Here is a 15,844-nt window from a genome sequence, read left to right as displayed (position 1 = left end):
TGAGATCAAGCCCCCCACCAGGCTCAGCGCTCAGCTCAGAGTCTGCTTGAGATTCTTTCTTCCTCCCCCTTGCTTGTGCGTGTGCACACACACACTCTCTCTCTCTCTCTCACACGCACACACAAATAAATAAATAAAATCTTTAAAAAAATGTAGGCATATTTTAATTATGTCCTGATTGCAAGTTCAGGGTAAAGATTCTTATGGGGACCCAAAAGAGCTCACAAAAAGAGGAATATGTATGGTCAAATTATGTATCAAACAATGGTCAGGTTTATCCTTAATTAAAAGAATGCAATTGATAATTAAAATGAGATTTTATTTTCACTTATTGGAGTAATCAAATGCAAAAGTTGATACCTAGAGCTGGCAGTCATTCGCCTACACTGTTGGTAGTAGTGCAAATTGCTGTAATCTTTCCAAAGGGTAATTCGGTAATCTCCATCAAAGTGTAAAACATATGCACTCTCTGATACACTGATGGAATTTACATTATTAGTATACCCACAGAAGTTTACCAGATATATACATAAATATGTATATATGTATACTGTTGTCATTCAGGGAAGAAATTGTTTTGATGCCCACTTGAAGTGCCACAACATTAAATATCTTTGATATCCCCCTCCCCCCCCAAAGATGGTGCAGCCTTCTTCCTTACCCGAGGAACTGGATCCCATATTATCCTATTTAAAAGTTATCTGATGGGTTGAAAGAAATTGTAAGTTTCCTAGAAATAAAGGCTTTTCATTTATTCTGTTAATGGCGGTCACTAGAGATGAGGTATGTTCAGAATGAGATCAAATGCTACTCCAAGATGAGTCTCACCAAAGAGCTATTAGAAACAGAATTGGCAACAATAGGAAGCTGCTAATTAGAAAACAAAAGACTACATGTATTAGTATGTGAGAATAAAATGGGGGAATGGGTAGTCTGGAGAAAGTTTACCACAACTCTTACGTCTTCAGATAATTCTTTTAATTTCTAAGAGGTCCATTTTCATTTTGAAGAACCAAACTGCCAGTGAGGTCACACAATTTGAGAGAGGAAAGGAAGAGAGAACTTTTATTACATACTTCTTCCTAAACTAAAGCTACTTTTATATTTTACATCATTGTGTTTACATTTATGATGCATACATTTTATCATACATATTTTATCCAATACAGGTCACTTTATGAAACAATCCAATTTTTGCCTGTTTATCTAATGTTTTCCCTTGTATGAGCTGTGGTAAATTGCTTGCATCATTTGACTGTTATTCTCCACTGAATCAGTTATATGCCAGATTACCTCTGAGTTTTGGAGCTGTATAAAGAGAAATAGTAAAGCCAAGTCCAGGACATCCAGGTGGCCGCTGTTCATACCTCAAACAATGAGCAAGATCTAAAGAACTGCACTCAATTAATGTATTCTTTTAGAGCATGAAAGCAGGATTAGAGGAAGGTAGAAATATTATAGGTTCTTACTGACCAGGTGGTTGTGGTTTTGACTGATCAGCATGAACATTTTCACCTTGGAGGCAAAGGCTCTAGATTGCATTGTTGTTTCTAAAAAGAAGAATGGTATTATCAAGAGACTAAGACTCAAGAGACCTGGTTTATAGTACCAGCCCTACATGACTAGGTAGGAACTTGGGGAATTTAGTTAACATGCCAGAGCTTTTATTTCTCATCTGTAAAATAAACCTTTTCACAAGGTAACCTGTCAAGATCTTCAGATTTTAGGAGGCTCAGATGAATATCATGTACATGAATACACATGTACAGACATGTATAGATCGGTTTTAAAAATCAAAATATACATTTTCCTATGACTCAAAAATACAGACTCATGTCTCAAACTTTGCATATATTGTTTCTAGACAGTTATTAGATTTAAAAAACAGTTGTGTTTTTGTTTTTTAAGTGATTTCTACACCCAACATGGGGCTCAAACTCCTAACCCTGAGATCAGGAGTCACGTGCTGTACTGACCTAGCCAGCCAAGCTCCCCTAAAAAGCAACTTCTTAACTGATTATCCATCTCCCTCCCTCCCTTCCTTCCTCCCTTCCTTGTGGTGGAGGGAGGGGCAGAAGGAGACAGAGATGGGGAGAGAATCTTAAGCAGGCTCCACGCACAGTATAGAGCCCTGTGCAGGGCTCGATCTCACAACCCTGAGATCATGACCTGAGGTGAAATCAAGAGTCGGACTTAACTGACTGAGCCACCCAGACACCCCATGATTATTATTCTTTAATTACAAACTGTTCATATACAGTAAGTGAGGGATTTTACCTTACTTAAACTGGAACTAATAGTGTATAGGAAAATCAGGATTTAGACAGTCTTATTACTTTGGGTAGGGTGGTTATTTGCTTTGAAAAGCATTCATTTTATAATTTCTTTAACCACTTTTAAGTCTGATGTAATATTAAATGTAATAAATATTATCCTATATGTAAATCTTTCATTTGCATATTGTTTTGTAGAAACAAAATCTGCCTTAAGGGAAAGCAACGTATCTTTATTTGAGATTAATATCTGTGATCTACCAATTAATTGGATAATTGGAATTTGAAATTAGTAAAAATGTGTAGTGAAATGGGTATATATGTGTACTTTTAACATTTACTTGATCTAAAATTTCTAAACCATTAAGAGTCTTAAGGTAAAAAAAAAGACAAGGTAAAACTGTAATGCTTAAGTTCAGTTTTTTACTAATATTAAAATTAGGTGTAGAAAGGTATTTTCTAGGTGCTGTTAATTCTTTGAAAAACAGACAAATTTTCAGTCTACTTAGCTCTAAATTGTTACTGTTAAAGGCTAGTGGTTAGGAGTACATAAATAAGTACTTTATAAAAGAAGCCCTAATTACTAGGGTATTAAACAGATTTTCTAAATTTAAGTTATCCCCAAGTAAATTCATTTCCTTTTTTAATAGGATTACTATACTAGTAGATGAGAGGTACTCTGAAAACATAGCATATCTAGATTTCAGCCGTGCCTTTAACAGTTTTTCATTATATCTTTGGGGGGAAATTATGACTGATTATTCATAACTGAGTAAATGAATGAAGGTATGAAAATAGTACTAACTCAGATAACTATCACCCTGGAACAAGGTCTCTGATGGTTTGCTGCAGGATACTTTCTGTCCTGATCAACCTCTTCATTAAGTCCTTGGCGAAAGAGATTGATATGGTTAATCAGAGTTGAAGGTGTCAAGCAGCTGAAAAGAATAATTAAAAATTTCAGCCATATAATTGGAATCCATTGGTATTCTCAAATGAGAAGCAGAAGTCATCACATTATGTGATTCAGCTGTACCACATTTATGTAATTTATGGAAAGGACAGCTGTTCTTAACACCATTTTCAGTTGAAGAGAAAGCAAACAGGAACTAAATTAAATGCTATGACTAGGTTCTCTAGCAAATCTCTTAACGCTTAACAAAGTGATTTAGATACTGCACCAAAAAGAGTCTGTGTAGTGGGATCTTAATTAACCTAAATCAGACAGAGCTCCTGTTAACATTGCAATACATTTAAGAATTAGGATGTCTTAGTCATTCTTTGAAATTAAAATTCTAGAAACGAAGCATTATTAATACTACCTTAGTACCTTACCTAAGGATATTGTATCAGAAACGTTGTTAATATGATTAAAACATGAAACACCCTGAGAGCAGAGTTCCTAGTAGTTGAGAAGAATAAATGAAATGCCTCACAATATCCCCATCTCAATTTTGCTTACAAAGAGACACTAAAAGTACATTGTTTCAATTGATCATGGACAGATTTTTCTTACTAAGTTTTCCCCTTAAGGTTATGAAGACAAGCACTAGGCTATTAGGAATTGTAATTAGGACTTTTCCTTTCCAACTCCTTAGATTAGCAGTCTGCAAATTCTGTAATACCTTTAAAAGCCTTAGCAGTTTTCTCAATTTTAACTTCAAACGTTTTACATATTTTTATCAGATCATAAGGAGATAAAAGTAATTTTTTTCCTGAGTGGCTGCTGAAGTCAGGAACAAACTAGAAACAGTTCCATACTGATTTTCTAAATAATGGCTTAAAAACAGAGGTCTTCCATATTTATTGCTTCTTAGTCTTATATGAGAAATTTGTCCCTCAGACATTTCTAATAAATTCACTTAATCATGGGGTAGACTATGTTTTAAGGTTTCTTACAACTCTCATTTGGAATTCTGTGAACTTTTTTTTTGTAATTATTTTTTACATGGTTGTAGAATCTCAGAAACTAACTCAATCCTTAGAGAATTAAAATTAATTTGTAAACAAATACTGCCTAGTAATCAAAAGTGGTTCTGTAAAACATTGAATACAAAACATGGAAGACCAATTCAGAAGTCAGCCACAACTAGCTGTACTTAAATAATATAAGCATGTATTTGAGGTGATATGATATATGGTTTTATTTTTTACTGATCTAGTCAACAGACATTTATTGAGCTACACTGTCTTTCTTGCTCTGGAGAACCAGAAGTGAATGTTGGGCCTTCCATGTGCAATCATCCCTTATTTTTTTTTTTAATCATAAATGAATTGGTCTTATATAATTTTTAGGAAGCCTTATTTTATAAGTAGTTTCATTAGGACCACAGATTGTTGACCTGTGTCCATAGGTCCTTATTTTGCTATTGAGAGTTTAATGGTCTGCTATGTTAATTTACCCATTCAAATACTATACAAGTCTGTGTTCTCTAATGGAATACAGAAACCTCAGAACAGGGTTTCCACTCTCTTCTTTGGAATAAGTAATCTTATTGTTATATTAGTGTTTTGTTTTTTGGTGTTTTTTGTTGGTGGTGGTTGTTTTTGAGAGAGAGAGAGAGCACAAGTGAGGGGGTGCACAGAGGGAGAGGGGAAGAGAGAGAATCTTAGGCAGGCTCCATGCCTGCATGGAGCCCAATGCAGGTCTCACTCGATCTCACGACCCTGAGACCATGACTTGAGCTGCAGTCGAGAGTTGGACACTTAACTGACTGAGCCACCCAGGCACCCTTATATTAGATTTTTTTTTGTTTGTTAAGTGTTTCAAATAGGTTGAGTCTGAGGAAATCAGGCCAGTGAACATGATGGCATCTTTGTTGGATTCTGACAAGTAAAATCAAGGTTGAAGGCTTACAGATATTTAAAGAATGAATCATATTTTGTGAAAATTCTTGAATTATAAAATTTAGTGAGATTTCAGATGTCCAGGAACCTCCCAGTTCTCCCTCCCCCCACCCCCCGCAAACATCCTTTCCAGCTTTTGGAAATATGAGAGTATTTTGGTTGTCACAAAGACTTGGGGAGGGGAGTGATGCTGGCATTTAGTGCGTAGAGCCCATGGAGGCCTTAATGGCCAAAATGCCAGGAGTAACCTTGGTTGGGAGCACAGTCTCAGGCATATTTCCTTCTACTCTTTCCTCTTCTCCTCCTTTTCTTCCTCATTTAGAAATTGAGGACCCCAGCTGTACAGACATTTGGGGTAGTAATGTGCCCTTAGTACACTTATGCCCTTTGCACAGCACTCATTTGGTGCCATTCCCTCTTTTATAGCTAGGAATTTCTTTTGAGAAAACATTGGTATGTAAATTAGAATTCAAAGGGACATTAATTCTTCAACTTTCTATATTAGAACATATTTATTGATCCCAGGAGAAGGTGTCATGTTACCTTCCTTCTTTTCTCCTTTATGGTTAGAATCAATACTACTGCTGTGTATACATCTATTGTGTATACATTGATCCAGTTTAGGAGTGAGTTGTTTCCTAGCTTCAGCACAGTGAAAATGTGCTTGTGCTATTTTTCAGGAACAGTGCAGATTCTCATTCAGCCATTTTAATTACTCTAAGCTTGATATGAATTTGGAATTCAGAAAAGTTAGTTGCTTTGACTTGTTCACTTATATGTGCTGTTCACATTTAGTGTAAAATACATTTGAACTGAAGAGCATATGAATGTTTGGTTTCATATTTGGCATCTATTAAATAATGACTCCAGTTATAGAAACATATCTGGGAGATACAGTGGTTTTTTTTGGATCAAAATTTCAGCTTTACTTTCCAGCTATTTCTTTTTTCTTTCTTTTTTTTTTTAAAGGTCACATTGACTAATCTAGCACCATAATTCCAGTCTTAGGCCATCTCAAGTGGCTGGAAGGAGGGAAGGGATGAGGTGAGGAAGTTGGAAAAGGGTGGTTCTTAACTTGTGGCCCCATCTATGCTCTCAAGCGACGCAGGATCTAACAGGAAAATTGTTGAGGCTTGAATTCAAAACAAAAGCTTTTGGTTCAGATGGTAAGGAGGCCCTCAAGAACAGCAGAATCCGTATATCCAGAAGGCAGTGCTGGAGTCCGCCTCATGAACTAGGGGGTTTCTTCTTGGCATCCAAGTCCTTTTTAATTTCTTCTAGTTTTTTAGCCAGGTTTGGTATGTCATAGTTCTGAGCCAGATACATTCCAACCACGTTGCCAAAAGTAAATCCAAGCAGGAACTGGAGCATGGCGTCGGCAAGGAGGGTGCTAAGGGCGGTGGCAGCCACTTTCCAGCTATTTCTAAGTGACTGTTTTTTTTCCTTATTATAATTCAAAATACCTGAATTTGATTCATAATTTTCTTTCCCCATATTCCTTTAATCTTCCCTGTTGGAAATCCATCATCATTCTCTTAGGCTAGAAACTTGGGCCTCATCTTTGATTCATTCTTTTCTTTAATCTCCAGTATATAGTCAGCAGATCCTATTGGTTCTTTCTTCAGAAGAATCACTAGGCCTTTTCTTTTGTGTTTCCTCTGCCACCACTCTACTCCAATCCTTGCCATGCCTCAGTGTTCTTAACCCCGGCCTCTCACCTCTTTTTCAAGCTTGTGACCACTCAGCTTAAAATTATTGAAACAGAAAACATAAAACATAGTACCTCAGGAAGAAATGGAAGGCAAATGAATATTAACCCTGAGATCATCTAATCTTCAACAGAGTAAAATTTTTCTGTCATTTGTCCTAAATTTCAACTAATTTCAAAGATTTACGTATTTCATTTAACAATATTTATCAAGTATATGCTCCTTCTGGTGATAATAGCTAAATATTATACTTACTGCCTTTTCATTCCCCTTTGACAGTTCATCTGTTTTCTTCAGCTATCCTATTTATGTTTTCTCTAGTTTTTCATCTCCAGCCCTCAGCCCTGCAAGTGCCAGTCCTGTTTCATAGCTACTAAGCCTTGATTCATTTTAAGCTCCATAAATCACACAAGTCCACAACTGATGGATGGCAATGCAAGGACTCAGTTCCATCTCCTCTGCAGACCAGCAACCTTCCAACCCCAGAATACAATAATGTAATGGTTTCTTAAGAGAAAGGGTAAAGGAAATGAGAAATTGGCCATTTGACTGGTTTTTGATAACAAATTTTAAGAAGTTTGGGAAGAGTTTTCAGAAGTAGTTAGTATCTGTTGTATTTTGTCTTCATCTTGCTTCTTGCTCTTTCTTGGTTATATCTCTTTATTTAGAGTCATGTGGCTATTCTTAATATTTGGAACCACTGGGGCTCTGTGCAGTTTAGTGGAAAATTAAATAGCAAAGAATAATGAACAAGGTTACTTTAAAATGTAATAGCTTCATATTTACCTCCCACCTACTCCCCCAGCCCAGCCCACCCCTGCCATCTGTGGCTAGTAATATTTTGCAAAGAATAAATTGAGATAAATTCTTGTTCTCCTTACATGGACTTGAAATAACCCATTGAATGCCATTTTTCTTCATTTTTTAGCAATTTTCATATTTTCTGAGCATGTGGAAAGTGTGCTTATTTTTTATTCCTTAGAACTTCAGTATGGTCTATTGTTCACCTGGGATTTGGAAAGTATAAAATCAACTAAGGATTTTCAAGAGATGGCTTATGTAGCTCTGATATTCATGGAGTATAGCAAGAAAACAGCTCAGCACTGTGGTGAAAAGCATTTTCCAAAACAATACAGCATTATCTATATATTGCCTCCAGGTGGTAGTTTTCCAGACAGAGAATATGCTTTTACTTTATATTTTAAAATTTCTGAGTTTTGGGACGTTTGGGTGGCTCAATCGTTAAGCGTCTGCCTTCGGCTCAGGTCATGATCCCAGGGTCCTGGGATCGAGCCCCACATAGGGCTCCCTGCTCAGTGGGAAGCCTGCTTCTCCCTCTCCCACTCCCCCTGCTTGTGTTCCCTCTCTCGCTGTGTCTCTCTCTGTCAAATAAATAAAATCTTTAAAAAGATAAAATTTCTGGGTTTTTTGTTTTCTGTTGTTTTGTTTTTTTAACATTGAAGGTTAGGAACTAGAATCAACTTGGTCCTACCAAAGACTCTTTATATTTTTTTCCTCATGAGCCTACTGTTTTGAAAATATTTGTTTAAAAACACCATATACTATTTTCCTTTCAAAAAAAGAAAAGTAGGGGTGCCTGGGTGGCTCCGTCGTTAAGCGTCTGCTTTCGGCCCAGGTCATGATCCCAGAGTCCTTGGATCGAGCCCCGCATCGGGCTTCCTGCTCTGTGAGAAGCCTGCTTCTCCCTCTCCCACTCCCCCTGCTTGTGTTCCCTCCCTCTCTCTCTGTCTGTCTCTCTCTGTCAAATAAATTTTTTAAAAAATCTTAAAAAAAAAAGTAATCAAGGGCTAAAAGCCAGTCATTTCTTTTTTTTTTTCCCCAGTCATCATTTCTGAATGACACTGGTACAGTGGTATTACCTGAAATAGTCATAATCCCAGACAAAATTAAATATTTCTCACTTTAATCTGCCTATACAACTTTATTATGGGTGACTGTACACTTTCCATTGGACCCTTTTGTGGACTTCAGGTTGGAGACCACTATTCTATACTATATGTCTCATGACATAAAAACAATTGTTTTATTATACCATTTCATTTTATGAAATAAATTTTTGTATGATTCTGCAGTTGCTTTACAGGCAATACTTGGGGGTTACCTGGCCCGTTCTTGAGTAAGGAGATTGTATTCCTTTATGATACTTTATGGTACTTTGCTTTATGATACTTTGCAGTTGTGTAATAGCTCCCCACAGCACCTTTGAGCCCCTTAGGTGGTAGATGACATTGTGGTACAGGATTCCTTTGAGGTAGACAGAGACTAAATAAGCAACCCTCACTGCTGCTTGTACTTTTTAAGTTAAGTATCTCGGGTAACTAGACAGGTAATTTAGTTTCTAAACAAGGTCAGTGCTTATATTCTTCTTCCTAAAACCTCATAATTCTGATATTGGCTTTGACGTTAAACAAAAGCCTCTCTTGCTTTCCTTTCTGAACTAAGTCATTCTAATCAGTAAAAGAAAGTATTTGCCTTATTTAAAAGTTCATATGACCATACTAATCTCAAGAGATTTTAAACCCCTTACCAGTTCCTTGCTTTTCATTTGTTGCTCCTCCAGCCACTGGCTGGATATGGGGGTTTGCTTTTATACAAGGAGAGCTGCTGGAGTTAAAGAAAACCTACCTCTTATTGAATCCCATTGGGAGGTTAATGCTAGCGAAACAAGTTGCCTGGTGGAAGAAGGCAGAAGAGACTCCTTGAGAAATGCACAGCCAACTGATGTGACACATCTTAACTTCACCGTCTTTTTTTTTTTTTTTAGATTTTATTTATATATTAGAGAGAGAGAGAGAGCACAAACAGGGGGAGCGGGAGAAGGAGAAGCAGGCTCCCTGCTCAGCAGGGAGTCCAGCGCGGGACTGGATCCCAGGGTTCTGGGATCACGACCTGAATCGAAGGCAGAAGTCCAACCAACTGAGCCACCCAGGCGCCCCTTAACTTCACAGTCTTGCTTTCAAATCTATTCTCTGCCATCTGTGACTACAGATAGTAATTGATTTATTAGATTTATCGTTCTTCTTTGACTCAGCTTTACTTTTCCCATCTTTTGCCACTTTAGGAAAAACTTAACCAGTCATTAGGCATCAACATCAAGAAGGTCAGTTTAGGAACAGAACAAGGTTCATGGTCTTTGGACATTATACTCCAGTAGATCCTTCAAGAATAAAATATAGTGAAGTGTAAAAGAGAAGGAGAACATTAGGCATTTTATTGGAAAAAATAAAGTAGTATATTCATGAGTTCTGACAGCTGAGATAGGCTTTAATAATACAGGAAAGTCTCTTTTTTTTTAGCCTTTTTTTTTAAGATTTTTACTTATTTTTATTAGAGAGAGAGACAGTGAGAGAGGGAATACAAGCAGGGGGAGTGGGAGAGGGAGAAGCAGGCTTCCCGCCACACAGGGAGCCCGATGTGGGGCTCGATCCCAGGACCCTGGGATCATGACCTGAGCAGAGGGCAGACGCTTAATGACTCAGCCACCCAGGCGCCCCAGCCTTGGTTTTTATAAAAAACATCTTTCGTGTGGTATTTGCTTCTAAATAATTGCAGGGGAGGGAGAAGTGCAGGACATGAGTTAATAATTGAAGCTGGATGAAGAGTGTACAACATTCATTTTCCTCACTTTTATGTATGTTTGAAATGTTACACAGTAAAGAGGTTTTTAGAGACATCTTTTCCCCAGGAATTTTGGAAGGATAAAATCTATTTCCCTATGAAATTTTCAACATTCCCCCCCAGTACTATTTCCCTATGAAATTTTCAACATCCCCCCACCCCCAGTACTCAACAGTGTTGAACACAATAAAAATTCTGTCTTAGGTTTGTATTATTGAGGGAAAAATATTTTCTTGTCAGTAAATTCTGAATTTAGCATGTTGTTTTTTTAATCTGTTAATGTCCAGATTATATTGTATTTATTCAGCAGTATGAAAATTTATTGCATTAATTGCATTCTAATGAAATTTGTATTCGGTTTTGTTTCTGTTCAAGGGCATATTGAAGCAAACTTTAATTAGTACTGAGAAGTCTGAAAAATAATGAAAAAATGGTATTTAAACAGTTTCTTCATATACAGTATGCCTGATACATCTCTGGGTAGTATTTTAGTTAAGGAGCCTATTTTCTCATTCTGGGTCCTAATGTAACTTTGCTGCTAAAATGCTGACTTAATCCTCAGTCTCTTCTATATTGTCTAGTTGGTCACTCATATTAAAATGTCTATGCCAATTGACATGCTCTAATTTTGCTCCTAAAGCAAAGATTGGCAAGTTTTTTGTTGTAAAGGGCTGTATAATTAATATTTCAGGATTTGAGGGTCACATTTGCTCTCTCTCACATGTTTTTGTTGCTATTCTTTACTCTTTAAAAAATGTAAGAATAGTTCTTAGCTCTTTTGTAAGAGCCTTATAAAAATAGGCAGAAGGCTGTAGCTTGCTAACTCCAGCTAAACAATTGCTTTTTAATTAGATGGTTTGAGAAATAAAAGGTAAGGATCCAAATGTTAAAGGTTATTATTTTTTTTTAGATTTTATTTATTTATTTGACAGAGAGAGACACAGCGAAAGAGGGAACACAAGCAGGGGGAGTGGGAGAGGGAGCAGCAGACTCGGGGCTCAATCCCATCATGACCTCAGCCAAAGGCAGACGTTTAACTACTGAGCCACCCAGGTGCCCTGTTAAAGGTTATTTTTAAAGGTAAAATTATGACTCTGATACAGAATGAACACGTGTCACAGATTTTTTTACCTCACTAATTAACCAATTATTAGGAACGGGTAGGGTGTTAAAATTGGTCCAAATGAGAATTGGACTTAAGGAAATGAGGAAATGATATATTCTCTACCAGACAGAATTCATTTGCATTGCATCACCAACACCATCCACAGGGTAATTTCCATTTCTACAGAGTTGCAGAATAACCTAGCCAAAGTCAAAGTTGAAGATTTTTTTACAATCACATAAAACCCCAAAGGATCCAGTAGACAACAGTGGGCATTCCCTTGAAAGGACACTTGAAATCTTTTATCATTTTAGTCTTTCATAATTTTTGCTGATGGTTTCTCATCCCTCTTATGATCTCTCATAATTTTCAAAGACTATTCTTGATCACAAAATGGTCTCATTACTTGTGACCTATTTACTTAGGTACAATAAGAGTGCTAAAATCATACAGACATCCTTGAATTTTCTTTGCAAATCCAGAGTTTTTAGTTTTGAGCCACAAAATTATGTGTAGACATTTTCAAAAAGAATCTTAGATTGGACTTTTAAACACCTTTTTTATTTAGTATCCCAAGCTTAGGAAACCATGCCTAAGAAACTCTCTCACTAGATTTCACCTGCTTTGCTGATAAATTTAGGTGAATTAATATCAAATATCCCAACATTTGCTCTAAGGCTTGCAGTGTGGAAGTAAGTGACCTTCCTCACCACCTGTAAGTCAGGGGACCCTGTAACCAAGTATCAGGTCAGTTTTCCTAGGAGAGCTTTTTTGGAAGCATTGGTGCCATATATGAAGTCAACTGTCATTCCTTAATGTGGTTTTTTATATCTGATTAAATGATTTCATTCTCAGATATAACATTACAGGAACATATGGTTACAAAATCCAATTATAGCCTGATAAAAAGGACATGGGAATCTTATCGACCCTATGCAAAATAACTGTATTGCCATAAAAAGTTAAGGAAAACTAAGTAAGTTCCTGAATGCTGAGGATTCAGTGAAAATCAGATACCACTTAATATTTTATTTCAGATCACAAAAACAGATTCTAGTAAAATGTGGTTTGGAAATAGTTTAAGGAAAAAGTGAAAGGACTTCCTCATATAGCCACAAAAAATAGAACATAAAGGTAACATCAACAATACTCTACACACACACAAAAAAAACAATATTCTACACAAATAACTACAATAAAAAATTTCCCTTTGTCATTTCATTCAGTGCTGTGTAGTTTTTGTTCAGATAGAACTTGGGTCAACAATCTGTTTTCATGAAACATCTGCTTCTGGACTAAAAAGCATCCTAGACATCCTGACCCAGTGTAGGGGTATAGTCTGAAAGTCGTCTTAAGTGATACCAGCTCGGAAGCATGTTCCTAAGAGTCTTGTTCTTTGGAGTAGCAGTAGTTTATAGAGTATCTTGTACAGTCCTTTCCAGGAGACTAAAAGATAGTTTTAGATATAAAAGTTTTCTAAGATTTATTTATTTGAGAGCAAGAGAGAGAGAGCACGAGTGGGGGGAGGGACAGAGGGAGAAGCAGATTCCCCACTGAGCAGGGATCCTGATGTGGAACTCAATCCCAGGACCCTGGGATCATGACCTGAGCCAAAGGCAGATGCTTAACTGACTGAGCCACCGAGGCGCCCAGTATAAAAGTTACTCTAAAAGTTTTATTTTTCTGTATTTTGGATCCAGTTTTGGGAAAGAAAAATCAAGAGTCAGCAAGGAGATTTGAATCCTTGATTAAGACAGGATCATGGTGAGAAATGATACTTGATTGTTTGGTCAAAATGACAGTAAAACATTATAATAATAAGGGGATGCAATTGTAAAGAACCTTAGCTCTTTCATCAGTAAAGAACTTCTTTTTCTTTTTGGTTTGTTTTGTTTTTTATTCATTAAGAACATAATAAACATAAAGCTATAAAGTTATTATGCTATCAAGTAAAATTACACAAAAGATAAAAAATAATCTCCATGTTGTAAGATGAAGGCACTAATTTGTAAGCCAAGGAAGCAAGCTCATCAAAACTGATCACATTTTGCCAAAATTTGAACATATTTCATGGTCTCTTTTCAGATCCTAGTAGTACAAACCAAGGCAAATAAAATTCACTTTCCAAGATTTGTCCTTTTTTCAAATTCTGGAACAGACTACCACTTTACTTTGGGACAAAAATGTTCTTTTTCCTTGAAAAACAAAAGGACTAGTATTTCTCTATCACTGTTGCTCCTAGTATTGTTCCAACCACCTAAAGCAATTATAACTTGTATTTCAGGAAGAAAACTGGGTAGAGAGAGTGAATAATAAGAACTATCTGTAGAACACAAGCATGTTAGGGGCACCTAGGTGGTTCAGTCAGTTGAACGTACGACCCTTGATTTCAGCTCAGGTCATGATCTCTCAGGATCGTGGGATCGAGCCCTGCATTGGGCTCCAATGCTGATGAGCATCTAACTCTTGATTTCGGCTCAGGTCATGTTTCGGTTGTGGGATTGAGCCCAGTGTTGAGCTCTGTGCTCAGCGTGGAGTCTACTTGTCCCTCTCCCTCTGCTTCTCACCTACCAGCCCCTGCTCATGCGCGTGCGTACGCTCTCTCTCAAGTAAATAAATAAAATCTTTTAAAAAAAAAATCCCAGTGGTAGGAAATGAGGATAGAAGAGCCTTATGTCAGTGTTTGGTTTGGTTTTCTCTGAGTGGTGATATTACAAATAATTTTTGCTTTCTTCTATGCCCACTGGTGTGTTTTCTATAATGAACATAATTGTCTTAAAAGAAGATATATTAAAAATGGTAATAAAGAGAATTAAGCAAACATTCACTGGTGTTGATGCTAGCTAGTTCTGTAGAATTGGTTTTTCTGTTGTTTTTGGAGAAACAAATATTTACTCTGTTGAAACCTTGCAACCTCATTTTTAAGCAAAGACAGAATTTATATTAGTCATTAAATTCTTTATTAATTTGTTCTGGAAAGTCAAGGTCAGAATTCTGTGTCTCTAGAGAGAGAAATTTCTGGAGCCGCGGTTTCAACCCAGAATTTTCTTCAAATTCATTTAAGGTGGTTCGGATTTCATTCAGAGGGCTTCATCTGATTTGAATGAAAGAAGCTACATGAAGCTGGTGAATGCTTCTTTGACCTCTTAGTACTGTGCTGGTCTGAGCTTCAGCCCCATACTTAAGTAGAAGTACAGAAATTATCACAGCTTTAGGCACTGAACTCTGTCAAATTGTCTTCTTGTCTGATTATCCTTTCTGTGTATTAACCTCAGAGAAATGTTTCTACATATTATACATTGTACATACTACACTATATTTTACAATCCCTAAAATTCTTCCTGTGCACATTCCATAGAACTGCTTTTACAAATGAAGGAATAAAGCTCAGATTTGATAGTTTGTGTAAATCCCAAAGTGACTTTTTTGGTGCAGAAACAATCTCTTAAGATACTCAGTTCTTTCATGCAGTATCATGGGTATTCAGTAAATAGTATATGATGCAGGAGCTGAGCCTGGGTTTAAGATTGTGGTGTTTTAATCTATTGTGTAGACTTCAGACAACTCCAGTGCTTTTCCTTCAGAAGTGTTTTTTCCCTTCATCCATAATGAATAAGACTTTAGCATCTCATGCTCAGTTTTTTCTTGCTCAGTTTTCATTCAAATTATTTTGTGAACCTAAAATGAAAAATAAGAGAAGAAACATTAGGAAAACATAGAAATTGTTTCAGCAATGTTTTAGTCCTTTATCTAAACATGGGTAGGGGGCGCTGGGGTGGCTCAGTCGTTAAGCGTCTGTCTGCCTTCGGCTCAGGTCATGATCCCAGGGTCCTGGGATCGAGCCCTTCGGGCTCCCTGCTCAGCAGTAAGCCTGCTTCTCCCTCTCGCGCTCTTCCTGCTTGTGTTCCCCCTCTCTCTCTGTGTCAAATAAATAAATAAAATATTAAAAGATAAACATGGGTAGATTGTTTTTTCTTTGTATTTATTGAACCAGGCTACCTAAACATTTATTCAGAATGTTTTTAACCTTCTCTAAACCTTATCTGGTTTAAACTAAAAGACAGATGTGAATGGTGAATTAATGTCCTGTACCTTTAATTCAACCAGTTTGATGCTTTTGTTTTTTATAAAAGATGCTCACAGCTCCAGAAGAGAGGCAGATACTGTCTGTGATCTCCATTCTCAGAGTAAAACTATTCATTTGCATTAGCAGCTCTTGCAAACCACACACACACACACACACACACACACACACACACACACACACACAC

The 15,844-nt window shown here is 36.9% G+C and overlaps 2 protein-coding genes across 9 annotated transcripts in view; one reads left to right on the top strand and one right to left on the bottom strand.

Annotated features, from left to right (window-relative positions):
• TMCC1 (transmembrane and coiled-coil domain family 1) overlaps positions 1–15,844 on the top strand; it is a 251,589-nt gene that overhangs the window by 195,790 nt on the left and 39,955 nt on the right. The window lies entirely within an intron of this gene.
• Positions 6,148–6,529, bottom strand: LOC112833588 (short transmembrane mitochondrial protein 1). Its single transcript, XM_025884747.2, has one exon. It carries the CDS (start codon positions 6,489–6,491, stop codon positions 6,348–6,350), a length of 144 nt encoding a protein of 47 aa, XP_025740532.1. The 5' UTR covers positions 6,492–6,529; the 3' UTR covers positions 6,148–6,347.

The sequence above is a fragment of the Callorhinus ursinus genome, unplaced genomic scaffold (assembly GCF_003265705.2).
Source record: "Callorhinus ursinus isolate GAN/ISIS: 27379988/994484 unplaced genomic scaffold, GSC_fseal_2.0 scaffold15, whole genome shotgun sequence".
Classification (NCBI taxonomy): domain Eukaryota; kingdom Metazoa; phylum Chordata; class Mammalia; order Carnivora; family Otariidae; genus Callorhinus; species Callorhinus ursinus.
Note: the sequence above shows the minus strand (reverse complement) of the source record. Positions and strands in the feature narration are given on the sequence as shown.

Coding starts and splice junctions, on each gene's coding strand:
- LOC112833588 (XM_025884747.2), bottom strand. CDS start 6,491: ATGCTCCAGTTCCTGCTTGGATTTACTTTTGGCAACGTGGTTGGAATG.